The sequence below is a fragment of the Staurois parvus genome, unplaced genomic scaffold, assembly GCF_062004578.1.
Source record: "Staurois parvus isolate SC_StPar_1 unplaced genomic scaffold, SC_StPar_1.0 ptg001328l, whole genome shotgun sequence".
In the NCBI taxonomy this organism is placed as follows: domain Eukaryota; kingdom Metazoa; phylum Chordata; class Amphibia; order Anura; family Ranidae; genus Staurois; species Staurois parvus.
In genome coordinates this window covers 6,007,087-6,033,852 of record NW_028319124.1, presented here as the reverse complement: position 1 = coordinate 6,033,852, position 26,766 = coordinate 6,007,087, and the positions used below count along the sequence as shown (strand labels likewise).

Below are 26,766 nucleotides of genomic sequence, written 5' to 3'. Positions count from 1 at the left end.
GAGCTCCCCATTGTGGTAATATTCATAGCTTAACTTGCAGACTGGAGGCATGCAGATGATTTGGAGTTGCAGAGCTTCCGCAAGGAATAGAGGAGACATCAAGTTAGCAGAATAGCAATGAGGTGTAAATCAAAGGAGTGGCTGAACAGAATGAAATTTTCAATTGTACATTTATCTGGTTGACTCAAGATCTGCTTTAAATAATATCTAATACCAAGAGCAACATTTTTTTTTCTTCCTAATTCATTGAGGGACACATGAATTCAGTAACAGTCGAGGTGTCCAAAGGCAGTATAACCAAGGAGTGGGCAGCAACAACATACAGGCTCATAAGAAGGGACTGGGAAATGTCTGCAACTACCTGAAGGACCAATGTCCAAATTTGGTGAAGCCCCCACTGGAAAGGGAAAGCTGCCAATGACAAGGAAAGGCTACAGGGAATCAATCTGATTCTCAGAACCAGGACAGAAGAAATCATGGCCAATGGAAATGATGCCGCCTGAAGGAACACTGAGCCCGAACCAGCAGGAGGATGAAGACTAAAAGACCCACCAAAACATGTGGAAACAACACACTGTAACTACATGATAAGAAAGCAATAGGTTAACAATGTGACATGGTCAACAGAAAAAGACACTGGGAAACATCCCCAGGAGAAAGGTCTAAAGAGGAAACTTTGGACAAAATAGGTTCACAACAGAAAACCAGCCAGTCTACATGTGAATGCCCCGACCTTACCCACTGAACTCTCAGGATTCAGGGAAGAAAGGTTCCATGACAAGAATACGTTCTCCTGGTTAGGCAACCAATCTTACACTGAGATATCCAATTAAGCAAGAATATCCAGTAGGAATAGGTAAGTGACCCCTGAGACTGGTAGCAAACTTAAGGACAGCAACCATGAAGTCATCAGAGGATCGGGTGCACAAACGGTACACCTACAAGGGAAGGATATTTGCAACCCCAGACTGGTGCAAGGTGTCTCTAAAACTTGACAGGGTACTTTGCAGGATTTGCATTACCTTGAGCACAGAACATGTGTCTAGGAATCTTCTGATAAAAAAAAAGGAAAGGGCCATATTGTAGATACAAGGTCCAGTGCTCAAGAATTAGTAAGCACCTTCAAAGGACTCTAAGGGACCAGGTCCTTGATAGGATAGTGAACAACCAGAATTGTTCTAGGGTGACCTTGTAGGTCAGAGAGTCTCTTTGGAGAGGAGGATGCTGAGAAGTATCAGGTACAATGAGGGATTCAACTGTAAACATAAATGTAGGATTATTCTGAAGAAAAGAGGAGCAGTCTGGATGGGAGACAACTCCAAAAGTCCCAACTCAAACAAGGATGAGGAGTCACAGGGAAGACCTGGGAAGTTGAATCGCTTAGCGCAGTCCCCAAAAAATACAGTATGTGGCAACTGAAGGAAAAGAAAACCATGAGGGGTCAGGTCGTGAGCTTAAAGGGGCACCCTGAGCACAAAAATGCTGGGGAGGCAAACAACCCAAGGACTCATCTTGATGTACAAACAGTCCAGTTTACCCCCCCCCTCCCGCTTCTAGAGGTAGGGTTCCCCCTTATTTGCCAAAGGCTTTTCAGATTGAATATCTAACCCCTGGCCTTGAGTCCAATGGGCTGAGTGGGAGTCCGCATCAAGGAATGTCTCATATACAGTAGCTGGTGTATTAAGGTCTTTGCAGCAGAAAGAGCTCTAAAAGTCCCCAGGCTCTGGAATAGCAGGCAGATCCCCCAAATATAGGGAAATATGCACTGCATTGATGAGATTTGAAGCAACCCCCCTGTAAATCTACAGTCTACATAGGAGACTGGAGTGCCATTCTTCAGAAAAAGACTTTTGGGACTTTATATCTTAGTCCAGGATGGTGACTGGGGTCAGAAATCCATGCGTTGTTTCATAAGCAGAAGCAACAGTGGGATGGTGAGTGCTGAAAGGCAGGAAAGAGAGTGTGGAGTGCATGCTGCTCCGCTTAGCAGATACATCCAGTGTTTAATACCTCGTGTTTAATACCCCAGCCTTAACTGCAGTAAAAGCAGTGTTGGTGGGAAATCTGAAAGGAGCCTAGCATTGCAAACAGTAAGATAGCTCCTGCTACTTTGGTCTAAACAGCCTCCTAGGACACTGGCAAAAAGCTGAGGCATTCTGTGTAGAGGAGGGGTTTTCCCTCCTCTAGGCGGCTGTATAACTCAACTGTTTATGAATTCCTCAGTGCCTTAATGGATGAGAAAGAAATTATAGTTTTGTTTGTGGGTTTAGGTAGGCATGAAAGTTTATGTCCACACAAATTTTTTTGTATTTATTTATTAATTTTGCATAAAGTGGGGAAGGATTAGAACCCCTGCTGTGTTTTTACACCTATATGGGGCTCCACTAGACTAAATTATCCCTCACCTACTGTCGCAGGGACAACTGTTTTACTGGACAGATAGTAAGGGGAAAATCTCCAAGAGGGACATAGAAATATCAAAAAATTCTTGTTTATATAAAGTGGGGAAGCCAAGCACCCCTGGTTTTTGCTGCTGTCTATGAGCTGAAATCTTCAATGGAACCATGGAGAGAAATAAAAACCTGAGAGAGCATTCAATCCTTCCTCACTTTACCATTAAAAAAATCCCACTGAGCTGCTTCACTTTGTCTTTTGAATGGCAGCCTCTTTGATACCATCATGTACAATGAAGGCTCAGCTTCTTATTTGTTTCAGCTGAATGAAACTTCAGCTTTAAAGGTGTATTAAACCCTCAGGGTTTCTCAGCTTAACACAATAAAGCGGAGCTCCACCCAAAAGGGGAACTTCTGCTTTAAGGACTGCTCCCCCGCTCCCCATTTCCCCATTAAGGATTGGCACCTTTGGGGGGCAGGGGGGGAGTGGGTACCCAAATTTGACAGGTACCCGCTCCCACTTTCGGTCTGATCGCCTAGGCGAACGGAAGCGGAAGGTGTCCTCCCTCCCTGTAGTCTTTTGGGACATGTGACAGGTCCCAGAAGACCATGAAGTGCAGCGGTACTTGTGCAAGCGCAGTGGGTACCCGGCTCTGAAGCCGCAAGCTATCACAGCCAGGTGCCCACACTGAAGATGCTGGCCTCCTGGAATACAGGACGGCTGGTGAAACGGGCTGCAGGGGACACACCACGGGACAGAGGGACAGGTAAGTGGCTGTTTTTTAAAAGTCAGCAGCTACAGTTGTTGTAGCTGCTGACTTTTTTTTTTTGACAGAGTGAGTGGAACTCCGCTTTAAGCACAATAAAATAGGCATTCCCCACTAAACTATTTGTTAAAATTCTTACCCCAGTTTTTGCAGTTTACAACTTTCAATGCTGCTGGTTCCTGCTTTCTCAGTGCTGCTTCCCTAAACTTCCAGTCTTGACAGGAAAGAGTTAACAATGGACAGTGCAGTCTCCAGTCAGTGTATTAGTTTGGTAAAGGAAGCATAGAGAATGCCTTGCCCTCCTAGGCTACGGGGCTGTGTGTTTCCGATGATGTACACGGTGTAGGGAGACACAACTCTAGTCCCTGACTGCAAGGGTAGCTCCATAGAATTCTGCAAGGGAAAGGAGCCACCCTGAAAAAAGGCAACCTGAGGTACTGGTCATGGCACCAACTTAAACTGGAACACAGACAAGGTTTTAAAGATAAATAAGCTGCAAATTTAGTAAGTGATTAAATCAGCTGCTGAAAGTGCTTAAAAAAACAGAGGGTTTAATATCACTTGAGGTCTAGCCAGCCTTGATTTGTTCCTCTGAGATCAGCCTTCCGGAGGATTTACCCCCCTTCCTGACCAGGCCATTTTTTGCGATACGGCACTGCATTAATTTAACTGACAATTGCGCAGTCATGCAATGCTATAGATAAATGAAATTTATGTAATTTTTTTCCTCATGAATAGAGCTTTCTTTTGGTGGTATTTGATCACCTCTGCGTTTTTTATTTTTTGCTCTATAAACAAAAAAAGACCAACAATTTTGAAAAAAATATATATATATTTTTTTTTTTTACTTTTTGCCATAAAATATATCCAATAAAAAAATTTTAAAAATTTAATTTCTTCATAATTTTAGGCCAAAATGTATTCATGTCTACATGTCTTTGCTAAACACAAAATCTCAATACGTGTAAATTAATTGGTTTACGTGAAAGTTATAGCGTCTACAATGGCGGTATATATACTGGAATTTCTATTTTTATTATACTAGTAATGGCGGCGATCAGCGACTCATAGCGGGATGGCATTCTGACACTGAGTGGGAACTGTATAACTGCCACTGACATCCCCAGTGACACTAATACAGTGATCAGTGCTAATAAAAAGCACTGACACTGTACTAATGGCATTGGGCAGGAAGGGGTTAACATCTGGGGCAATCAAAGGTTAATTGTGTGATGTGCGTGTTTTACTGTGTGCTGTGTTTTACTAGGGAGGCATGCTGTTTTGTATCTTTCTGCTGTGCACAGAGATACAAAACAGCAAGTCCATGCTGAAAGGAGAGAGACCTGTGTTGTTTACACACAGGTCTCTCCCCTGTTAGCTTTACCCGACGATTTCTAAGTTCCAGCCAGTAATTGCCAGCCGGGACCCAGTGATTGACATCTGTAGCTGCCAATAGCGGCGTGGGCAGGGCGGCGTGCGCCTCCTACCCGGAAATGCAAATCACGTATATATACATGTGATTTTGCACAGCCATGCCTCCCTGTAACAGTACTGCTATAGGGCGGAGGAAAGTGGTTAAAGGTCAGGCCTTTTAGTAGCCTTCATTCTTATATGAAAAACGATGCTATTGACTCAACATACGAAAACATTGAACTAGTTAGAAACAGAATGAAAACAATAAAGATGTAAATGTTAAACACATGTTTACTCCTCCAGAGAAAATGAGGAAGAGTTCTGGGTGATGATGCACATGACTTGGGTGAATCATTTCCTCAGACAAAAGGGTACTCCCCACCTAACAAGATGGCAATAAGCACAATTCTCTGAAGTTTCCATATATCAGGAAATTGTACTCCCTCTATTATAATATTAGAACTGTATCCAGGGCTGCCCTGCAATACAGCCAGAAGAAGGGTCGGTGTATACACCACTGGAAAGCCAAAATGTAAAAGAATCCTGCTATGAGAAAGGCAAGGAAGTTGTCATTGCTGAGCTCTCTACTGAAAAATTGTCAGCTGCCTGGCTGTCATGTTGGCTCTCTTGCATCACCACTCTGAATCACTAATCTTTCTCTAATGACTTCTGTTTTGTCTCAGTTTTTCCTGAACTGCATACATATTCTGCTTTGCTGTCTAACAAAGTCTAAGTCAGCAGAACAGCCAGGGAACTGGTATATTTAGAAGGCGATCAGTAACAGCAGCCCCCATATTCTTTAACAACAGGTCCACTTTAAATTCTAAGAAAACTTACAAAGTGTATGTACAACCTATTTTTTTAAGTTTTGAATATAATGGGAAAGGATTAGAACCTCTGTCAGGATTTTACTGCTAACTGGAATTCTGTTATACAGATTTCCCCTCACAGTGCCAACGGTTTCACATGACAGGAAGATCTGCAACAGCAAAACAGACAGAAATTATGTATATATCTATATAGATAGATATATATTAGAGAAGATGAAAGCAAGAATTTGTCATCTTTGTATTGCTGTTAGTGTCCTTGATGCAGATTTTGCCTTACTTCCCATTTGGAAAAAAAATTTCAGCACAGAAAGTGAGGGGCAGTCTCCATGCCTCTAGGTTCACACCTATGAGTTTTCCTCAGCATTTTGCGGAAATGCACAGCAGGCCATTTAACATGATTTCCTAAGGGACAGGTTCACATCTCTGCATTTTCACCCGGTGCGTTTTCTGAAAAGGGTCAGAGACTTTTTAAAATGCAAAAGGTTGCTTTTTGGTTCTATAGACTTTAATGGAGACACTGCAGAAAAGCATGTAGTGCTCTGATGTGTTTTAATCTGCCTAGCAACAAGAAAAAAACCCGCAAACGCATAAAAAATGCAGCAAAAACGCACTGCAGAAACGGATCAAACCCAAATTGCATAAGTGTGAACCTAGCCTGAAAGCAATAAAAATGCAACAGCAGTCCTAACCCTTCCCTATTTTATCCAAAAAAAAGAAAAAATGCTGGCCATCCACATTAAAGGATAATTTCACCTTTTGGGCAAAAATAATATCTGCACATTTTTTTTTTAAAATGTGCATTTATTATTTTTGTCTAAAGGAGCCTGGAAAGGACCCAATCAGTAGATCTCTAATGCCATGCTGGTCTCCTGCAGACCTGTCAAAATATCTGCTTGCTGTACGGGATGTATGGCGCCCTGGTAGTTTATTGAAAACTACAAGACCACAGCCGCTAAAACTGTCGGGACTCGCAGTTCATTCATCCACGGTCTGTGAATGAATGACACGGCCGTGTGGACTGAGCCCCACACAGCCACGCTGTTTTCAAATCTGACAGTACAGGGAAACTTCTTCCTGTACTGTTTGTCGGGGGAGGGGTTGGCGGGCACGGCTGCAGCTATGGGAACATGCTACATGTTCCACCCTAAAAACGGGTGGAACATGTAACATGTTCCCAAAGGTGAACTTATCCTTTAACCACTTCAAGTCCGGACGCTTTGAATGACAATTGCGCGGTCATGCAACACTAAACCCATATGAATTTTTTGAGACAGATAAAGCTTTATTTTGGTGGTATTTATTCACCACTGGGATTTTTATTTTTTTTGCTATATAAATGAAAAAGTCCAAAAAGTTTGAAAAAAAGTGTTTTTCTTATAAAATTTTGCAAATAAATAATATTTCATCATAAATCATGGTCAAAATTTATAAAGTTATTGTTTTAGTAAACTAAAAAAAATAACCCAAATTAGTTTATAACCAAAAATTATATTTTTTAAAAAAAATTTGTTACATTTTTTTTTTATATTATTATTATTTTTTTTTTCATACTGTCACCCTAGCAGTACAGTGTCACCATGGTGACACTGTACTACTTGTGGGGGGTGATGAAGATTTTTTTTTTTTTTTTACACTGATTGCTTTTACACCCATAAAGACTGTAAAAGCAATCATTTCTCCTTCTCTCTGGCTGCATTCTTGCAGCCATTGAGAAATGCTGTGTGAGCTGTGATTGGTCAAAGCTTGTCACATGGTATAAGGCTGTTGTGAATAGCCTTGTACCATGTGACCTCGGTGATCATTCACAGATTTCACATGTAGTAAGCAATGATGTCAGAAGTGACATCTTGCTTACTACTATTCATGTGATCACTGATTAGCCAATCAGTGATCACATGATCGGGACCTCGCACAGAGGTCCTGTCCGACGATCGGTGTTCCACTGTGTCCAAAGGACACAGCGGGAACCGGATCGCGGTGCTGCGCGCTCACAGCTTATAAATGCGGGTGCCGTTTATGAACGGCAACCCACCCCTGGACTGCCACCGTCCTGCCGTTTATAAACAGCGGCTGGACAGGAAGTGGTTATAGAGTAGTCCTGTCTTAGTGGCAGACTCAGCCAGACCAAGTAAAACTGTATAGTGATAGTTATTCTAACTTAAAGAATCCATTCACTATATTTTACAGCAATCTCTGGTCTTAAGGTCAACCATAATAAATCTCTTGCCCTCACTTAACTTTGGATGACTCTACAGTAGACTCCTTCCACCAAAGCTTGTCTTTTAAATGGCAAGCAGACACGCTGCCTTATTTAGGAATTAATGTAATTCCTTCCGTAGACACCCTTTATCAACAAAATTATCCCCCCCCCCCCCCCCCCTATATAAAAAACTGCAGGACGATCTTTCCAAAAGGGCCCTCTATCCCCCCCTTCATGGTTCGGTAGGTTGTACTCAGTAAAAATGAACACTCTGCCTAAATTTCTGTACTTGTTTCGTACTCTGCCAATAATGATACACGTCTGATTGCGTATTTTCCAACAGAAGATATTCTAATTCATATGGGGAAACAAGAGACCTAGGGTGAATAGACGTATGCTTTTTGCCTCGAGATTGACAATAGGATTGGGGGTCTCAGAACTATCCAAATATTTCTATGCTGCCCAACTAGTCCCATTGATACACTATCATTCTAAACACGTCCGCCCCCTGTGGATGCATTTGGAATCATCCCATGTCCCTAATATTCCGATCAGCCATATGATGTGGATGAAACCCAGGGACAGACCTGCAACTTTGTGTCCCACGTTATCATTTTCCCTTTCTTTATGGGATAGATTAGTGAGTAAGCATGGCTTTATCTCCCCAAACTCCCCTAGCCCCTTTATTGGGCAACCCGGCATTTCCCCCAGGCCTCAGGCCCTCCACTTTTGAATGGTGGACCAATAAATGTTTTCTTCGGTTGGCGGATTTTTGCGATCATAGAGGCCCAATACCTAATATAGTATTTCAGGAGAAACATCACCTCTCCACTAAGGAACTATATCGCCTCTCACAAATAACCTACCTTCTCCATACCCACACCAGTGACCCGTCTTCATTGACTCCAATGGAACATTTCTGTAGAACTCTGGATAAGCACACTGGTCATATATCCAATATATACGCTATCTTACAAGAGGACCCCACCAAATTACCCTACATGGAACGATGGGAACAAGACCTGGGGGAGGTATTAGAGGTGGCAGAGTGGAATAAACTGGCGCAGCTCAACTCCAAAAATTATATCAATGATTGATCGAAGCCAATTATAAGGTTTTCTTGCAGTGGTATTTGGTACCCTCCCGCTTGGCATCTTTTGTTCAGGGGGCCTCCTCCGGTTGTTTCTGTGACTGCGGACAGGAGGGAACGGTTCTCCATACATGGTGGACCTGTAGCAAAGTAAAGCGATTCTGGATTCGCACCTATAACTTTATTTCCTTACCTAGGTTAATCTTATCAAATCTCCACATCAGGCCCTCCTAGGAAAGCCAGTGGAGAACATACCCGGATATGTGAGACGCCTGATTGCATTCATATTTACTGCTGCCAGAATATCCTCTTGGAGGCCCCCAACGGTCTCCCTTGACCTCCTAAAGGCCAAGCTGACCTGGATAAAGGTCAATTGACATCTGTATGCTATTCTCCATGATAGGATGGTCTAGTTTGAAAAAACTTGGGATCCCTGGATCAAATATCTCTCAGCACCGTCCTAGGCTGGATTGTGGACAATATGTGGAATCTATAGAGAGTACGCATCCTACACCCCGTGCCTGGCTACCCGTCCATTCCTCCTCCTGGAGTCCTTTCTCTCTCCCTCTCTATTCTTTTTCTGTCTCTCTTTCCACTCTTTCCTTCTTCCCCCTCTTCTTTACCCCTATCTTTTTATAGGTCAGCACAGTGGCTTATTGGTTAGCACTTCCACCTGGCAGTACTAGGGTCGTTGGTTCAAATCCCAACCACGGCACCACCTGCCTGGTGTTTGCATGTTCTCCCTGTGCCTGCATGGGTTTCCTCTGGGTACTCTGGTTTCCTCTCACACTCCAAAGACATGCTGGTAGGTGAATTGGATCCTGTCTAAATTATCCCTAGTATGTGTATGTATGAATGTGAGTTAGGTACCTTAGATTGTATGCCCCTTGATGGTTAGGAATTGATGTGAATGTATAATATATATGTAAAGCGCTGCATGAATTGACGGCGCTATATAAGTACCTGAAATAAAATAAATGTGTCTTTTTCTATCATCGAATATAGATACCTCAAGGCTATAGGGGGTGCTCCCCCTTATTGCCTGCAGAAAATTGGAGGGAGACCGGCCCACCACACAGGTCGTGGTGGTCTCCGACGCTAGGCCTGACAAAAAGTTTTACTTTAGTTTTTGTTTTCTTTCTTTATTGTTACTGACCTTACATGTATAGGTCCCAATGGGACCCTTTTAGCTAACAATAACTGATAATTGTCATAGCTTGTTCCATATTGTGCGTTGTTTGTACCAGCCAAGGTGGGTTGCAGTTTGTAGAGAAATGGATGTATAATTGTCTGGACTGTCTTCTAAGATAAAATGTATAAACACCATTGAAAAAAAAAAAAAAAGAATCCATTCACACTAGGATATTCTGCTGCGGTGCATTAACATATGTTATGTCACATGTTGACGTATGCTTTGTAAGACTGCAAATTTACTACAAATGATTGGGTATAGGATTATAACTTTTTTTTTTTTTATGGTTGAACTGGATGGACTTTTGTCTTTTTTCAGCCAGACTAACTATGTAACTATGATTAGCATTTTCATTAGTGCACCACACAGTAGAGTGTTATGATTCACTGCAAAAAAGGCAATGTACCAATGCACATAATGCGTGCTGCCACAGTGCAGTGGTGTAAATGAGTTTAACCACTTGTGTACCAGCCTGTAATGCCCCTTCCTTACCAGGCCATTTTTCAGTTTTCAGCGCTGAAACAGTTTGACTGACGATTACTCCATGACGCCACTCTGTGCCCACATGAGTTTTATATAATTCTTGTGAGACAGACAAAGCTTAATAACCACTGAGCATTTAATGTTTTACTATAATAAGAGATAATGGCAAATTATGTAAAAAAAAAACAACTGTTTCTCTTAATTTCTAATAAAATAAAAATGCCAGAATAGTAAGAAAATAGCTGACAGCTATTTATAAACAGCACTGGATAAATAAAGGGCCACTGATCCGTCGGGTTAAAGTGTATCCAAAGCCAGTATTGTATTGAAGGGTTAGAATCTCTGTCAGGTTTGCATTGCTATTTGTGCCTTGCTGGGGAAATTTAGGCCCCTTTCACATGTGGCCAACTGTGGCTGCAATCTGCTTGCTCAGCAGGGGATATGTCTACTGATTCCCATTGAGCAGACGGATGACAAGTCTGTGTCCACTCCGCTTATGCAGACGGATGACAAGTCTGTGTCCACTCCGCTTATGCAGTCGGATGACAAGTCTGTGTCCGCTCCGCTTATGCAGACGGATGACAAGTCTGTGTCCGCTCCGCTTATGCAGAGCGGACACGGCCACAGGCCGCTCTCCTCTACACCCAACTGCCATCCGATCTGATGGACTGGATGTAGGCGGGTGTAAACGGACACATCTCCGTTTACAACCACAGCTCCATAGAGGAGAATAGAGGTTCTGATTTGATCCGCCTGAAAAATGGACAGGCAGACCCGATCTGAAAGTTTGTGTGAAAGGGGTCTTATGCTCTATGTGTCCTGGTGACCAAAAGGAAAATCCAAAATTTTGAGTTGACACCAGAAAAGGAAGTAAGGAAATCTTTCAATACACTTTTTTCCAGTAACAACTGTCTAAGAGGCATTTTCCCTTACTTTGAAGAGATTTCTTCTCAGTCCCTGATGTGTCTACAGACATCTGTGATCGCGTTTCACTTCCTGCTGTATCTACAGACATCTGGGAGAATGCAAAAAAAAAAAAAAAAAAAGAAAATGGGTTTTTAACCATTCCCTATTCTATCCGAATAGTCAAAATGGGTTTAGATACACTTAAAGTAGATTTAAAATGGATAACATTCATTGCTCTGGTTCATGCCAGCAAAATACGTGTCTGCATGGCTGATTATAGTCTCCACCAGGGGCACATATAAGAAGGTGACAACACAGGAGCACAACTGGTATACAGTTGTCACCCTATAAAAAGAAATGTCTGAACAATGACATTCATGGCAGGATCACCAGGTGTATAATAAGAGTTGCAAATTTAAGAAGTTTGAAAACAAAATTTGAAATTATATTAGAATTTTAAAGCTTCTACAAGATTTTAGTAGTTGGGTTTAGATCTACTTTGAAGACCAAATACTCATATTGTTGATAAGCCCAATTGTGACTGGTTCTCTTAGGTATAAGTCACAGAAGAGAAAAAATGAGTTTTATTACTTTCTTGTCATCACTTGGGTGATTTTTCTTAACTTACCGTTCTCAGGATAGTTCTGAAATGGTTGCAAAGTGGCAATAAAAAGCAGACATGTTCTAACCCTTCTAATTCTGCCAGGTTTGGCTGCTTAATCAAGCATATCAACAGGAATGGTAGAAAATAAAAATATCACTTCATGCTGTATGTGCAAACATACATACATACGAAAAACTAAACTACAGGCTATCATATATGTCTATAGAGTATGTGGTCTCACTTATTGTTTGACTTTCATGTATTTTCTATTGAAGCAAACATTTTTTCCAATTTGGACAGATTCCGGGCCTGTTCACACCAGATGCAGTCAAGTGGTTTTTTTCCACATAAAAAATGCATGCCCAGTGTTCTCCATGTTTTCCAATGGCCCTAGTTCATATCGGGGCAGTCAGTTTCAATCAGTTTCTGGTGCAGAAAAAAAAAAGTTGAACATGTTGCATTTTTTCTGCATAGAACTGTACTGGAACACAGCAAAAAGCATAAAAATGCACCAGAACGCAGTGTGGTGAGAACTGTAAGCCTATAATAAAGCTTACCTGTAGGTTAATTGAATATCTCCTAAACGTGCACCATTTGGGAGATATTCCCTTGGTTGGCAAAACGCATCAAAAACACACCAGAACGGAGTGTGGTATGAAGTGTAAGCAAAAATGCATTCGGAATGCATTTTTGTGGTATGAACTGACCCTAAGGCTAGCCATATATGGCTAGGTTTCTAAAAATGTGATCCCCTGTAACAGCATGGATGGAGGAATCTTCCCTGCCGGCTATTGTATTCTGAAAGCCCCAGCACATGTGGCTGTCTGAACACCTGAAAAACAACTGCATCTAACAGGATACAGTCACTGTTTGACTGATGATTTTCTACCGCTTTTATTGAGGTGGATGGTGCCCACAGCTCAGATTTGAAAACAAGGAAAGTTTAAAACCCCATTATGTCTGTTTGCTGTGTGGCACGGGAGAGATTTACTTTCAGATCCTATTCCATAGACACAAGAGTAAGAGAAATCTCCTATCAGTTGTCACTTTGATCATCAAAATATTTCTTCTCCATTCCTGTTCTGAAGACAACTCATGGATATTTCCTTCACGTTCAATCCCAGTGATAATAATCAGGAAAACTAATGAGCGTGAAGCTCCACTGTAGAGATTCAGCAATAACCTGACAAGGGCTCCACCTCCTCATCACCTTATCCTATCCAAAACTAAAAGAACAGTTTTGCCTCTAAACATATTTTAAAACATATGGCCAGAAAGTGGCGGTTCATGTCTGTCAGCCAATCAATAATCATGTATGCTTTGGTCACCTAAACGTACGTGCATGAGTGAATGGTTATGAGAGGAGTTATGGGAAGGCCACTCCCAGCGCCATCTACTGTATGTCAGGGTTGAAGTAGGGTTTCGGACATGTCTGATTGATCTTTCCTATTTGAGAACATTATACAGGTATACGGTGTTTTTCATACAGGTAGCAAAGTGAGATTAGCAGCACTCCCTTTAAGAGACTGCTTCTAATCTCAGCTTGTTACCTGTATGGAAGACACTTGGTAGCCAGAAATTCTGCTGAATGATAGGGGATCAAATACTTATTTCCCTCATGAACATGCAAAGCAGTGCATAATTTGTTAGACATGCATTTCATTTGCTATTCTGTCTCTTAATGTTACAATACACCTACCATTCGATTTTTAGACTGATCATTCTTTTGTGAGCGGGCAAACATTCAATATCAGCAGGAGATCAAATACTTATTTCCTTCACTGTATATAGACCCTAAAAATGCTGCAGAAAACAACTAGTTAATCTGCCAGAAATACACTGAGTTCCTAACTTTCTCTTTGAGATTATACAGCTGCCTCTGCTGCACTAAAATTCCAAGCAGTGTTATCAGCCATGCCCAGTTCTGCCCTGCTGGACTACAGAATATGAGCCATCTCCCCACCTTTCTAATATAAGCTCTGTAGTCCAGCAGGGGATAACTCATCCAGGACCATTAACACGACTTAGAGCAGCAGAGGCAGACATGTAAGCTCAAACAGTATGTTAAGAGCTCACTGTATTTCTGACAGTTTTCAGCACCTGCAGCATTTTTGAGGGGCTATTTGCACCAGCCTAATCAGGCAGACCATTCATTTGAACAGGTTGCTCAGTTCACCACAGTGGAGTAAAAATTGTAAGTTGGTTGCATTTTTTGTACCCTACTACACCACAATGCGTTGTAATGTTGGGGTGCTTTTTTAAACGTGCACATAACTGCAATGCAAAGGTGTGAATGGGCTCCTGAATTGTTTGTAAACACTACCAATGAACTTCTCTTATTTGGTCTTTTAAATAGAACATTGAAAGCAATTTAAATGTGAAAAGCTTTGTGCCAAAGATATAATAAATAATTATCCAGCTGCAGTCACTAAACTCAGTGTGGAGTGTGCAAAGAAACAAATATGTGTATGAGAGAGGTCAGACACATATTTGTTTCATTGAAAGCAATTTGCCATATCTGTTTCTTAAAGCTGAACTACAGGAATTAAGTCAGGTTGATAAATGTGCAGGCATACAATCAGTTGAATCCAAAGAGGTGCATGCCACCTCCTGGACATATCTCTTCAATTTAACTCAGCTCCTTCAGCTCAAGAGTAACATGCAACTGCTATGCCCGCCCTTCCCCTTTGCTGCTCATTCACAGAAGCCTTTGTATTTTGTGAACTCATTTACAAAATACAAAGTTTTTTGTGAATGGGCAGCAGAAGGGAAGGGGGAAGCAATGCTGTGAGTGAGAACATAATTAAAGAGACAAGTCCATGAGGAAGGATGCAATGCACTGGACTTAACTCATAGTGTCCCAAACAAAATTTTGTTTTTAGATATGCATTGCCCTTTCATGTGCAGTTTAATGCAAAGGCTAGTTACAGGTTGGGTGGTTGCCACTTTTTTGTACAGTTGGTTGAATGAAATGCTTTCAGCTGCCACTGTGCTCTTGCTGGGCATCCCATGCATTCCGTGCCTTTAAGGAGGGGTGTGCTCTCTCCAGGCAAACCTGCCCCTAATCTATCCACTGCTATATTAGGAGTTAGGACTGCAGTACACAGAGGAGCCTTGACATACCGACTGCGGCTTACAAATATATTTGTGCAAATGTGTGCAAACAAAACCTGCTGTTTTAATGTGAATTGTTAGACAGGGTCAATTTTTTTTTTATTTGCGGGCTTGTTGGAAAGTGTGCTGGGAAATTTTTTGTTTGTTAGAGATGTGTGTTGCCCTTCCATGTGCACCTTACTGCAAAGGCTAGTTATAGGTTGGGGTGGTTGGCACTTTGTTGTACATTTAACTCATAGTGTGCCAGCAAATTTATGAAAGTGGCTGAATAACTGGAATTCAGCTTTAAGTTAAAAGGAAACCTGATGAGCATGCCAGAAATATGATGAGCTTATATCTTCTTGTGCTCTCTGCCTGTGCTTACTATTATCAATTACAACCATATCCTATGTTCTGAACAGTAGCAGAGGGGTGGTGTTCTACAGTCCTATCTCATTTGTGTTGCCTTGATACAGAAGGGTGAGTATTGTCACCTTACGACAGAGAGTGTGTTACAGGTATGCCGTGTATTATATATTTGTTTATGGGTTTAGATACACTTTAAAAGATAAACCATGAATGTGCATGTATGCATGTATCGCAAGGATGTACTGAATATGTTTTTTGGTTTTTTGCGTTTATTTTTTTACCTGACCTACACTTTAACTTTACAACCATAATTATACATAGTCCGATCTCCCAGCTTGGAATGAACACTTGGCAAACTGGACATTTAACTAGAATTCTAAACTATTAACTTACCAGCAACTGGGACACTGACAATGACAACAATAACTTTCTGACCCAGCAAATGAATGGTCCATCCAACTTCTATATATTGCACTGCTGAAATTCATAACACTATGGCACAATTACAAAGCTGTACTTGATAATTAATTTGAGATGGTATCCAAACATCCACTACAGATACTAAATGAGAAATAAAAAGGCCTCTATACTGTCAGTGTGTGATGGTCCAGAATGATTCCACAAGTGGCGTACCTTGGAGTATAAGCAGGAAATCCTGTTTATTTTCTGAAAATGTGTATGTGTGATAAATATTATTTTCTGCCCTTCTTTACCACCCTTGCCTATTATTAGGCATTCACAAAGTGATCCTTTTTTACCATGTGCGGGAAACATGTTTGAGACTTGATCTCCTTCTGCTTCTTTGGCTTGTGATTCATCAGAGTGGTGTATGACTGTAGGAAAAATGGCTGTGGTCACTCACAAAGGGCTCCCCGCTGTCAGAATACAATACCACAGCAGGAAGGATTCCCCCATTTACCTTAAATGTTTTGAAGGGGAAATCAGATCATTTATTTTTGTTCAACCCACTGGTGGAATGAAAAAAAAATCAATGTATGGGCTGCTATAGTCCAATACTGCCCTTACAGCTAACAGACACAGAAGAACTCCAGGGAAAAGAAAAGGTTTCTGTCATAATGTTTAGCACATATTATATATAGCAGCTTGCCACTATGGATGTGGTGGCTTGCATTAGTTTTCCTTTTTCTGTTCTTTGATCCTGTGAGTAACACACATTCTGTCTCTGGATGGCTACACTCACTCACTACACTATAATACTGTAATCCATGTACCCATGTGAGGTGACACAGGCGTTTTTTGTACTGCAGCTGAAATGTGAGTTTGTGCTTGGCGATTTTCTTTTTATTAAAGCTTTACATACAGTATCACACTATGGAGGATCTCTGTTCTTCTGTTGTATGATTCCCAAACATAATGTTTATATATGAGCATTCATATTGCTACCTGGCCATGGAGGAATAGTGGAAGGTGGAGGAAAGTTCATCGAAGGTGGTGGAGCCAATCCTTGTGTGGAGAAATCGTGTAGGATCCTGGGTGACCCATAAGGCTTTTTGACCCCTGGGGGTCACAGGGGGAAGGTGAGCGGGCATGCCTGCCATATAGGAGCATCACGCACTACCTGCACTGACACAGGAGCATGCAGTTTGTGATTTATTTGTGTGGGCTATTGTTACACAAGTTAAACACCGTATTTCGTGGACTGTTCTACTACTCATATAGATCACCTATTTAAGGTGACGCATATCCCTGTGTAGGGAATCACTGTGTGTCACGATAATGATAATATGATCACTTGGATATATATATGTTTGTTTTATACTGCATGTATCACCTATAAGTGTCACAGTACATTCTTGGTTGACAGCATATTGACATCTATATTGTAAAAGCAGTGTTTTACCTAACCTAAGGGTTATAACAGTCAATACAGCGCTACATCACTATCATATTAGTTCTATTCACTCACTACACTGTATATGGAGGGAGCCATAGCTGTCACCTTTATGCAGGCCATAGACGGGTCGTTTATCGGCTGAATTGTCGGCAGAAAAATGAAAAATCGGTCGTTCTGTTGCCACCAATGCTTATGAAAATTGTCAGTTTTTTGTAGATTTTCCAGCATGACCGTTAAAAGAAACGAGAAAGAACCGCGAAAATCGGCCGACGACATTGCCCACTAACGGTGCGAATATCGGCCGATTATTCTTTCGGACGAAAATTCGGCTGATAAACGACCAGTCTATGGCCTGCATTAGGCTGATGACAGATAAGAGATTCTGCTGACAGTGACCACTATGATCTCTAAAGTGGCTGCCTGTCTGTCCCTATGGATCCACACCCTCTGTTGCTGAGAAAGTGAGATGTTACTCCATCACTGGCTGAACGCTGCTGAATTTTGATCGATAGCGATTAAAGCGACAGCTCACTGCCTCAGCTACAGAGGGAGCAACTCCATAGGGACAGGTAGGTAGGCAGGCAGACTGTTAGCAATCCTGTTGCTTGAAATTTTTCACTAGTGACAGAATCACTTCTCTGATATCAGCCTCAGACAGGACTACAAACACTCCTTCCTCCTCATCTCCATTACATGGGGGAAGGGGGGGTGGACATTATTTTCAGTTTACAGAAAGTTACAAATGACATTGCATTTCTGTTAATAACAACAGGCATTTTCTGTACTTGCTAAGTCTCAAAAATGAAAACTACGGCAACCACCACATCCAAGGACTGGTATGCTTCAATATATTACATTTTATTCTTAGGTTTAGATATCCTTTAATTACTCAATGTTGCTCAAGAGTCATAATTTAACGTATTATTGACTGGTTCTCTATGTTACTTGCCTGCTTTGACTGTGCAGTGAGGAAGTTGGGGAAATAACTACTAACACACTCTATAGACAGGCAGAGCAGACTAGCAAAAGAAAGCAATCACGGAGATATGCAGTAGTGAATCTCCCCATAGAGGGAACAGAAATATGAATCTTCATACTGCGTAGATTTTAACATAAAGGTTTTCAATGAATTTAAACCAAACAGAATGATTTCCCATATCTAAGAATGAAAGAGGAATGGAAAAGCCAACATATGATTCATTCCCTTTGGGATGTACTCTATATACATGTGTGAAAAAAAAAGAGATTCTGAATATATCCCATTCTCATTTTCTCTCATTCTCATTTATATTTCTGCAGGGCAGATATAGGAACGTACACAATCAATCGACCCCTCCTTTGCTCTGCTTTACAGAACATCTCAGCATGATGCTAAGTGCAGATGAGATTCGGGCTGCAAACGGGTGGCATTTATTACAAGCAATATAAAGCTTCTGGCTTCTGGTATCTAGCAAAGGCCATTTTCAAAAACCCTATACTTTACTCTCTGGGTAGTCTGTCAGTTGATGCAATTTTCTGAGCATTTGGGTTTGTTCAAAAAGCCCATCTTCTATGAGGCCACTGCACCCTTATCTAGTGTGTTCAGGGACTTCCATCTTCCCTACGGTTAAGTACTAGGAGCTCTATCTTACAATACAGACTAAGCGCGGATGACACTATGGCTATAGATAAGCCAGCACCTAAAATGAGTGGGCATAACACTGCAAATATGAAGGCTTGAACAATCAAATGAATAGGAACAATAGCCTTTTTAAATTTTCTATAGGCAAGCACGTGAAAGAAACTAGAGTATTTTAAGTGTGCATTCATGTATTAGGATTCGTGCACATGGGCGCATTCGGCTGTACAGCATAAACAGACGTATTTTAGTGCCCTGAGAGCCCCTGGTGCTGCATACAGCTGCCTATAGACTTTAACAGGTGAAGGTGGCTGTATGCAACTATGCGGTGCTACTTGCATAAAACAGCACGTGCACACAGATGTAATATCCCAAACACAAGCTGCCTGCATTCAGGACATTACGTCTTTGCGTATGCGCAACTTTACACTACAGCCATTTTCACCCATCTATGTCTTTGGTTGATCTCCTAGATTGTAAGCTCCAAGGAGCAGGGCCCTCCTATCCCTTTTGTATTGAATTGTATTGTTGCTGTATTGTTTCCCGTTATATTGTAAAGTGCTTAGAAAACTGTTGGTGCTATATAAATCCTGTATATTAATAATAATACAGAGCACCAGGCACTTCCAGGCATTAAAATATGCATGTTTGTTTATGTTGTACAGGCAAATGCGCCCACGTGTAAAGGACCTTAAAATATTGTTTCTATGTATTGTTTTAATCCCATATGTACACAGGGAAGTTTTTTACTTGACCAAAGTTTGCTTCTTGTTTAGTTAGGCTGCACAGTGATGGTGCTTTGCTCTAATCTCGCTGCAAGCCTATCAGACATTGTGTGATTGAGCACAATTAACTCTGCAGTCTCTGACAAGCTGAAACACCTAGAACGTAACTATTATCCAGGAACCATATGATCTTTGCCTAGACTTAAATCACGAGTTAGACTGCAGCAGTGCTTTTTTAATCCATAGCAAACAACAGATAATTTTTTTTTTTAAATAAATGTAAAATAATGTGCCAAAATAATGTGATTTGGCAATGATGACATGAAGTACGGTAGTAATGCCTGATTGATTCATGTACTTTATATGCTAAATATAAATGATAGATTCAGTTTAACAGTCCCAGTGTACTGTTTTTTGTTTTTTTTTTTGGGGGGGGGGGGGAATATGTTTCCTAATAAGCCTCTAGATAAAATCTAGCACTTGGATTGAACCACATGAACAAATTATGGAAACACAAATGATCTACAATAAAAACAGCTAGTGTAAAACAAAAGCTGCTTACCAGGAGCAATTGAGCAAAGTTACTTTCTCAGCTAGTTCTATGACTGGTAATTTGCTTACAGGCAAATCAATCATATTTACAGATATCTTCTGTCTATTATTCTCAGACAAATGAATGCAAACATGAGCTTGCATGATCTTCTCTAAGTGAATTACAGCTTAAGAACTCATATCTAACCCTATCCCCAATAGAGTTTGTGTTGATTACCATAAACAGAAATAAATATTCAGAAAGCAAACCATATTCAAAATACCTTTCAGACTTCTTTAAGTTCTAGCTGCAAACTAATATAAATATATATATATCCTGTATAAATATTATATACAGTATATCACATGCAGACTTAATGCATACCTGGTGCAAATAACAAATGAGTGCCATATAAACAACTTAAGTTTTGTTATCTGCACATTAATACGGAATAAGTCTGTATATAGCACTTTCCTCTGAGCCAAATAACTGTTCACAACAGAAAACCCATTCAACAATGCAAACATTATCTTTGTATCGTTTATTGCACAAAAAGCAGCATATAACAAAAATATGAAGGCAGTTTAGAGAGAAAATACTGAGTGGGGGCATGTCCTCTCTCTCTCCGTTTATTTTAGTCTATAGATTTCAGCGCTGGGCGCAAGAGTCTCTTCCCCCCTCCCCCATTCACTCTGGCAGTACGAAGGTTGTGTTAGGGGCAGACACGTGCAGTTTGCCTACCTGTGGCCCCCGATGACGTTTCAGGAGCAGGTGTGTGTTGTGCTGACGTTTTCTCAACCTTCAAGTTGGGGGAGGGTGTGGGCGTCTTTTCCGTCAATTTAATTGTGATTTCCGGCTTGGTTCCATCTCCCTTCAAAACAAACACAAAGGAAATTACACACAAGCTGTGAAAAGGTTAAGATTCAGTAAACCAAAAATTATTAAAGTAAAAAAATGTTAAGCTCCAAAACTAAGTACAGCTATAGATACAGTATCTAAATCTGGCCAAACACAGCCCAAACTTCAGCTGATTCTTGCTGAGTCAGTCAAAATTCAAGCCATTGCTAGCTCTGTCAGCACCACCCGGCTTGGCAAACTTTGCTAATAAAATCGCAGGAGCTGGGTGGAACACTGTTGGCCAGTGACTGTATCCTATTGTATAATGTCGGGGTATTCAGACAGCCATGAGTGCTGCAGCTGTCTGAAAACCATAGCCTTCAGGGGAGATTCCTCTATCTACACTGATTAGGAAGGATTGAGAAATCTATATGTAAATGGAGAGAGCAAGATGATCAATGGCCAATTCATAATATGTCAATCATGACAGTCTGAATGTCATCATTAACTAAAGCTTCATGAACACAGATCCTTAAAGGGTAACTCTGCTTTCATGGGGGACAAATTAACAAATAAAAAAAAAATACAGCATATATAAATGCTACACCAGGCATATTGTAATTGAATATTATTAAAAATGAATTTCCTTTTCAATCTGCAGCAGTGTGAGTTTCTCTAAAATTCAGTGCAATAAGGAAACATGGAGGCGTTCTGTACACAGTTGGGGTATGGAATGCACCCCCCCCCCATTGTTTTTCCTGCTTATTTTCCCATAAGTCTAATTTTTGTTGGGAAATTCCCAATGGGTTAACCACATCTAAAGGGATTCAGACACTGTCATTTTCTTCGTTAGACCTCAAAAAGTGCATCAGGTGATTTATAATGAAAAATCATTCCCATTCACATTGACACAAAACAGACAGCTTTTCCTTCAGAGCAACAAAAGGTATGAATCCATAATGAAGGTTGTTGACATCCTTACTCTTTTTCATATCTCTATTACTGTATTAAATGGAAACATCCTTGGAGCAGATTATCTAGTAGGACTAAGCCCTGGTTCACACCAAATGCAATTTCAAAGTGGTGCGATTTGGTTCCATTTAAAGCATGACTTCAAAGTAGTGCTGATATTGACACAGGTGCTATTTCAGTGCCATTTCCCTTATAGTCTCTGAGAGTTAAATCACACTTAAGTGATGGAAAAGTAATTCAGGAACTATTTTTCAAATTGCGCTACTTGAAATCGCACATATTAAAGCAGAACTCCACCCAAAAGGGGAAGCTCCATTTTAAGGCCTCAGCCCCCGCTCCCAGTTAAGGACTGGCACCTTTAGGGAGCAGGGGGGGTGGGAGCGAGTACCTGAGTTTGACTGGTATCCACTCCCACTGCATCTCCTAGCTCAGTGGTGGGCAACCTTTTTTTTCAACTGAGCCAAATCTCGCCAAAACCACGATTGAAATTTATTTTGAGAGCCACATTTTTAAAACTGAAAATACATAGGATGGTACACTGTTTTTAGTTTCAATAAGTTTTTATAGTAATTCATCCCCCATAGTAACTCATCCCCCATATAGTAATTCATCCCCCATATAGTAATTCATCCCCCCATATAGTAATTCATCCCCCCATATAGTAATTCATCCCCCATAGTAATTCATTCCCCATATAGTAATTCATCCCCCATAGTAATTCATCCCCCATATAGTAATTCATCCCCCATATAGTAATTAATCCCCCATAGTAATTCATCCCCCCCATAGTAATTCATCCCCCATATAGTAATTCATCCCCCATATAGTAATTCATCCCCCATAGTAATTCATCCCCCATAGAAATTCATCCCATATAGTAATTCATCCCCCATAGTAATTCATCCCCCATATAATAATTCATCCCCCATAGTAATTCATCCCCCATAGTAATTCATCCCCCATATAGTAATTCATCCCCCCTATAGTAATTCATCCCCCATAGTAATTCATCCCCCTATAGTAATTCATTCCCCATAGTAATTCATCCCCCCTATAGTAATTCATCCCCCATATAGTAATTCATCCCCCATAGTAATTCATCCCCCCTACAGTAATTCATCCCCCATAGTAATTCATCCCCCATAGTAATTCATCCCCCCTATAGTAATTCATCCCCCATATTAATTCATCCCTTATATAGTAGTAGTAAGTAAGTAGCAAGTAGTAAGCCAAGTCCCCCCTGTGTCAATTCACTTACCTTTGCTCCGCGCGTTCCTCTCGCCATGTTCCCGCGCCGTTCCGGTCTTCAGGGCGGACTGTGAGAGGAGCCTAGCTCCTCTCACGTTCGTCACGCTGCCCCGCCTACACACATCCTGACAGCCAATCACTGGCTATCAGGATGTGAGTGGCAGCGAGACTGGCCAATCATTGCATTTGAGCGCGCTGCCCTGGCTGTTTTTTTTTTGGATCACGCTGCAGAGTCCCTGCCGCCCGAGAGGAGGGAGGGGAGCGGGCGCCCGGCGCACAAGAGCCGCATTAAAGAGTGTAAAGAGCCGCATGTGGCTCGCGAGCCGCGGCTTGCCGACCACTGCCCTAGCTGATCAGAAGGGGAAGTTGTCCTCCCCCCTCCCTCTCCATAGTCTTCTGGGACATGTGACATTCAGAGAGTGGAGCGCTACTTGTGCAGTGGGCACCCGGCTGTGAAGCCACAAGCTGTCACAGCCAGGTGCCCACACTGAAGATGCAGGAGCCGGGGAGAGAGGAGTGCCCCGTTAAACCGTCTGCGATGAAGACACCGCTGGATCGAGGAACAGGTGAGTGTCTGGTTTTAAAAGTCAGCAGCTACAGTTTTTGCCATAGAAATACAATAGATGTGATTTCCGGTGTGGTTTGTAAATCGCATGTCACACCTGAAGTCACAGCGATGTGAATCAGGGCTTAAAGTTATAGGCCAATATTTCAAAGGTTCACCCTAAAATCTCTCAGTCAGTGATAACTGCAGGTGTCCACAAATGGAATTTAACCCAGTCCAGATGACAGTCAATTAATGACTACAGCCACTTTATCTACTAGCCCAATTGAACCTTCAGGTTATATCAGCTAAAAACATTTGTAGTACATCAGGAGTTCAAAGTCTCAATTTTTTTTATTCGAAAGCAGCCACAGCTTGACTAGCAAAGTCTGTCCCCTGCTAGAAGCTGCAGAGTGGACCAACATAGAGGTAAGAAGGGAGTGTCAAGGGATGTCAATTATCCCTTTATCCTTGCCTACAGCCCAAGGATGCTTCTGGCTGTCTCCATGGGGCTAAAGATCTCCTAAGATATGTGACCCCATCACTAATTGCCAAGCATTGATTTGAGGATCACAGCCCCCACAGGTAATAAACACAGTGACCAGTTCAGCGCTACAATGCATAGTGAAATAACAAAATTATATGTAAAATAAGTTCATTACATTCCCCTTGGGAAAGTCACATGATGAGTGATGAAACACTTTGGGCGGGGCTTTGAATGACGTCATGATGCTCTACGGAGCCGGCGATGGTATCGGCACTAGCAGTGTTCACTGGTTGATACAACTTGCAACTTTGGTTTATCCACTGCATGAGCCCCATCGTAGTTGACTCCCCACGGCTGATTGAACTTGGTGCGATTGGGCACCCTTTACATGTGAGTGCGCAATCCATTTATTTTTGAGATATTAAAATGTTTTAAAGTTTATGCGGAGGCTTTTGTTCATGAGGTGATGTGAAGGTGGGAGTTATATACCGGACAAGTTGTGAATCATAGCTGGGATCCATCCAGTTGATCTACAGTGTCTGTCTTAGGACCAAAAACGCAGTTAGACCAAACATACTACTACGTGAGGTCATACTCCTGGAGGTGAGCAGACATCTGGTGATGGAATATTGCACTTATATGCTTTGGAGCACTTGGTGTTTACAGAAGGATGGAAGCATTCTAATGAAGATGAATGGACTTATTTTACATATAATTTTGTGATTTCACTATATATTGTAGCGCTGCACTGGTCACTGTGTTTATTACTTATGCCTGATATGAGATGGGGTTATGTGCAAGAGCGGCTATTTTATTCTTATTTTTGCAAAAACTAATTAATTTAGGTTATACTTTTCATCTACATTGAGGTATTTTCAGGAGAAGGGTAATTGTTATCCATAGAAATGCACAAGATTATATTATTTTGTTTATTAACAGCCCCCACAAGTACTTCAACATTTATATAACATTTTCAGAATAACAGTATGCTTAAGGTGAAACTAAACTCATCCATTTAACTTGTTTCCCAAAACAATTACTTTTAACCTCCCTGGCGGTAATCCCAAGTGTGGCTCTGCGTTAATATTCAGTATCAAAACCCCGAGCCACACTCGGGATTACACTGTAGTGTAATTTACCATGTCCCTGCGATCCCCTGATGTCCTCTGGCCGCATCTGTCTTCCGGGTTCCCTTCCCTGCGAGCGCCGCAACGCAGGCAAGGTGGAACCGGCGGGAGATTCAAAAAAGTAAACAAAACAAAGCATACACACAATACATTGTAATCTGTGAGGATTACATTACTGTATCAAACCATTTCACCTAAATTTTGTCCCTAGTGCTTTGTCCTGTGGCCTGCCTGCACTTTTACTGTTCTTTCTGCCTGGAAACTTGAGAATGTCCAAGGCATCCAAAATGCGTCCCTTTAGGTCAAAAGCAGTTTTAGACCAACTAGAAAACAGCAATAGTGAATTAGAATCACTTGCAGAATTGAGTGATAATGATTCGTGGGGAAATTCGTCATCAGACACTGAAAGTGCCGATAGTGACGATTCTGCGACTGAGTTAAGTGATGTGCGAACTTGGTGCTCTATTGACTGTGGTACGGATCAGGCAGCACCTGATTGTGACATTGGACTTTGTGCAATCCCATGTTTCAAAATTTTTTATACCCAGGATGTTTACTAAACCAATATGCAGTGTCTAGTAATATTGCACCCTTGTTTGGACAAATTTCAGTGTTTTTGGTTTGATTACATTATTGAATTACATGTTTTATTATAATTATATTATTATATTATAATTTATGATTTCGTGTTTCAAACTTTATCACACCCCGGGATGTCTACTAGACTCTTGTTTTTCCAGATTTAAGTAAGTTATTCCTAAGAATTACAGGCCTACAATATAAAACAACAAATTTCCATGCAAAACAATGTACTGCTTTGACATTCAAAAATATTGACATAATCAGACTGCTAGGAAGGTTAAGGCAATCCATGCATTATAACTGTCACAATTGCTTGTGCTCTCATCTGAATTGTAAAACCATCAAATAACTGGTGTCATAACTGATTGCATGTGCAGCACCATGGCAACTGAAGATCAAAAACAGACTTCCTTTGCTGTAAAGCAGGAATCTCCTAACTTTTCAATGTGCTAGTTTATTGTCCTTCAGACTTTGGGGGACTGAACTATGGCCAGTGGGGGTAGAAAATGTCCTAGGCCTAGTATCAGTGAGAATAAACATGGGCCTCAGGGTTGATGGTCAGCAGGTCGAAGACTTGTGCCCCATCTATGGTGTAAGTGGAAGAAATAGTGCCCCATTGTTGATGTCAATGGAAGAAATAGTGCCCCATTGTTGGTGTCAGTGGAAGGAATAGTGCCCCATTGTTGGTGTCAGTGGAAGGAATAGTGCCCCATTATTGGTGTCAGTGGAAGGAATAGTGTCCCATCATTGATACTAGTCGGAGGAATAGTGCTTCAGCAATGGTGTCAGTGGTAGGAATTATGCCCCACTGTTGGTGTCATATCACTGGAAGGAATAGTACCCCAAGGGTCAGAAAAAGGCTAGCAAAGGGCTGCATCTGGACCTTGGACCACAGTTTG

General features: G+C 41.3%; 1 protein-coding gene across 5 annotated transcripts in view; it reads right to left on the bottom strand.

Moving 5' to 3' along the window:
* NSD3 (nuclear receptor binding SET domain protein 3) overlaps positions 1 to 26,766 on the bottom strand; it is a 192,758-nt gene that overhangs the window by 100,139 nt on the left and 65,853 nt on the right. For all 5 annotated transcript variants that reach the window (XM_089661313.1, XM_089661314.1, XM_089661315.1 and 2 more), the window contains exon 6: positions 20,812 to 20,941. In XM_089661313.1, the coding sequence (XP_089517439.1) occupies positions 20,812 to 20,941 (130 nt within the window). The remainder of the gene's footprint in view (positions 1 to 20,811; positions 20,942 to 26,766) is intronic.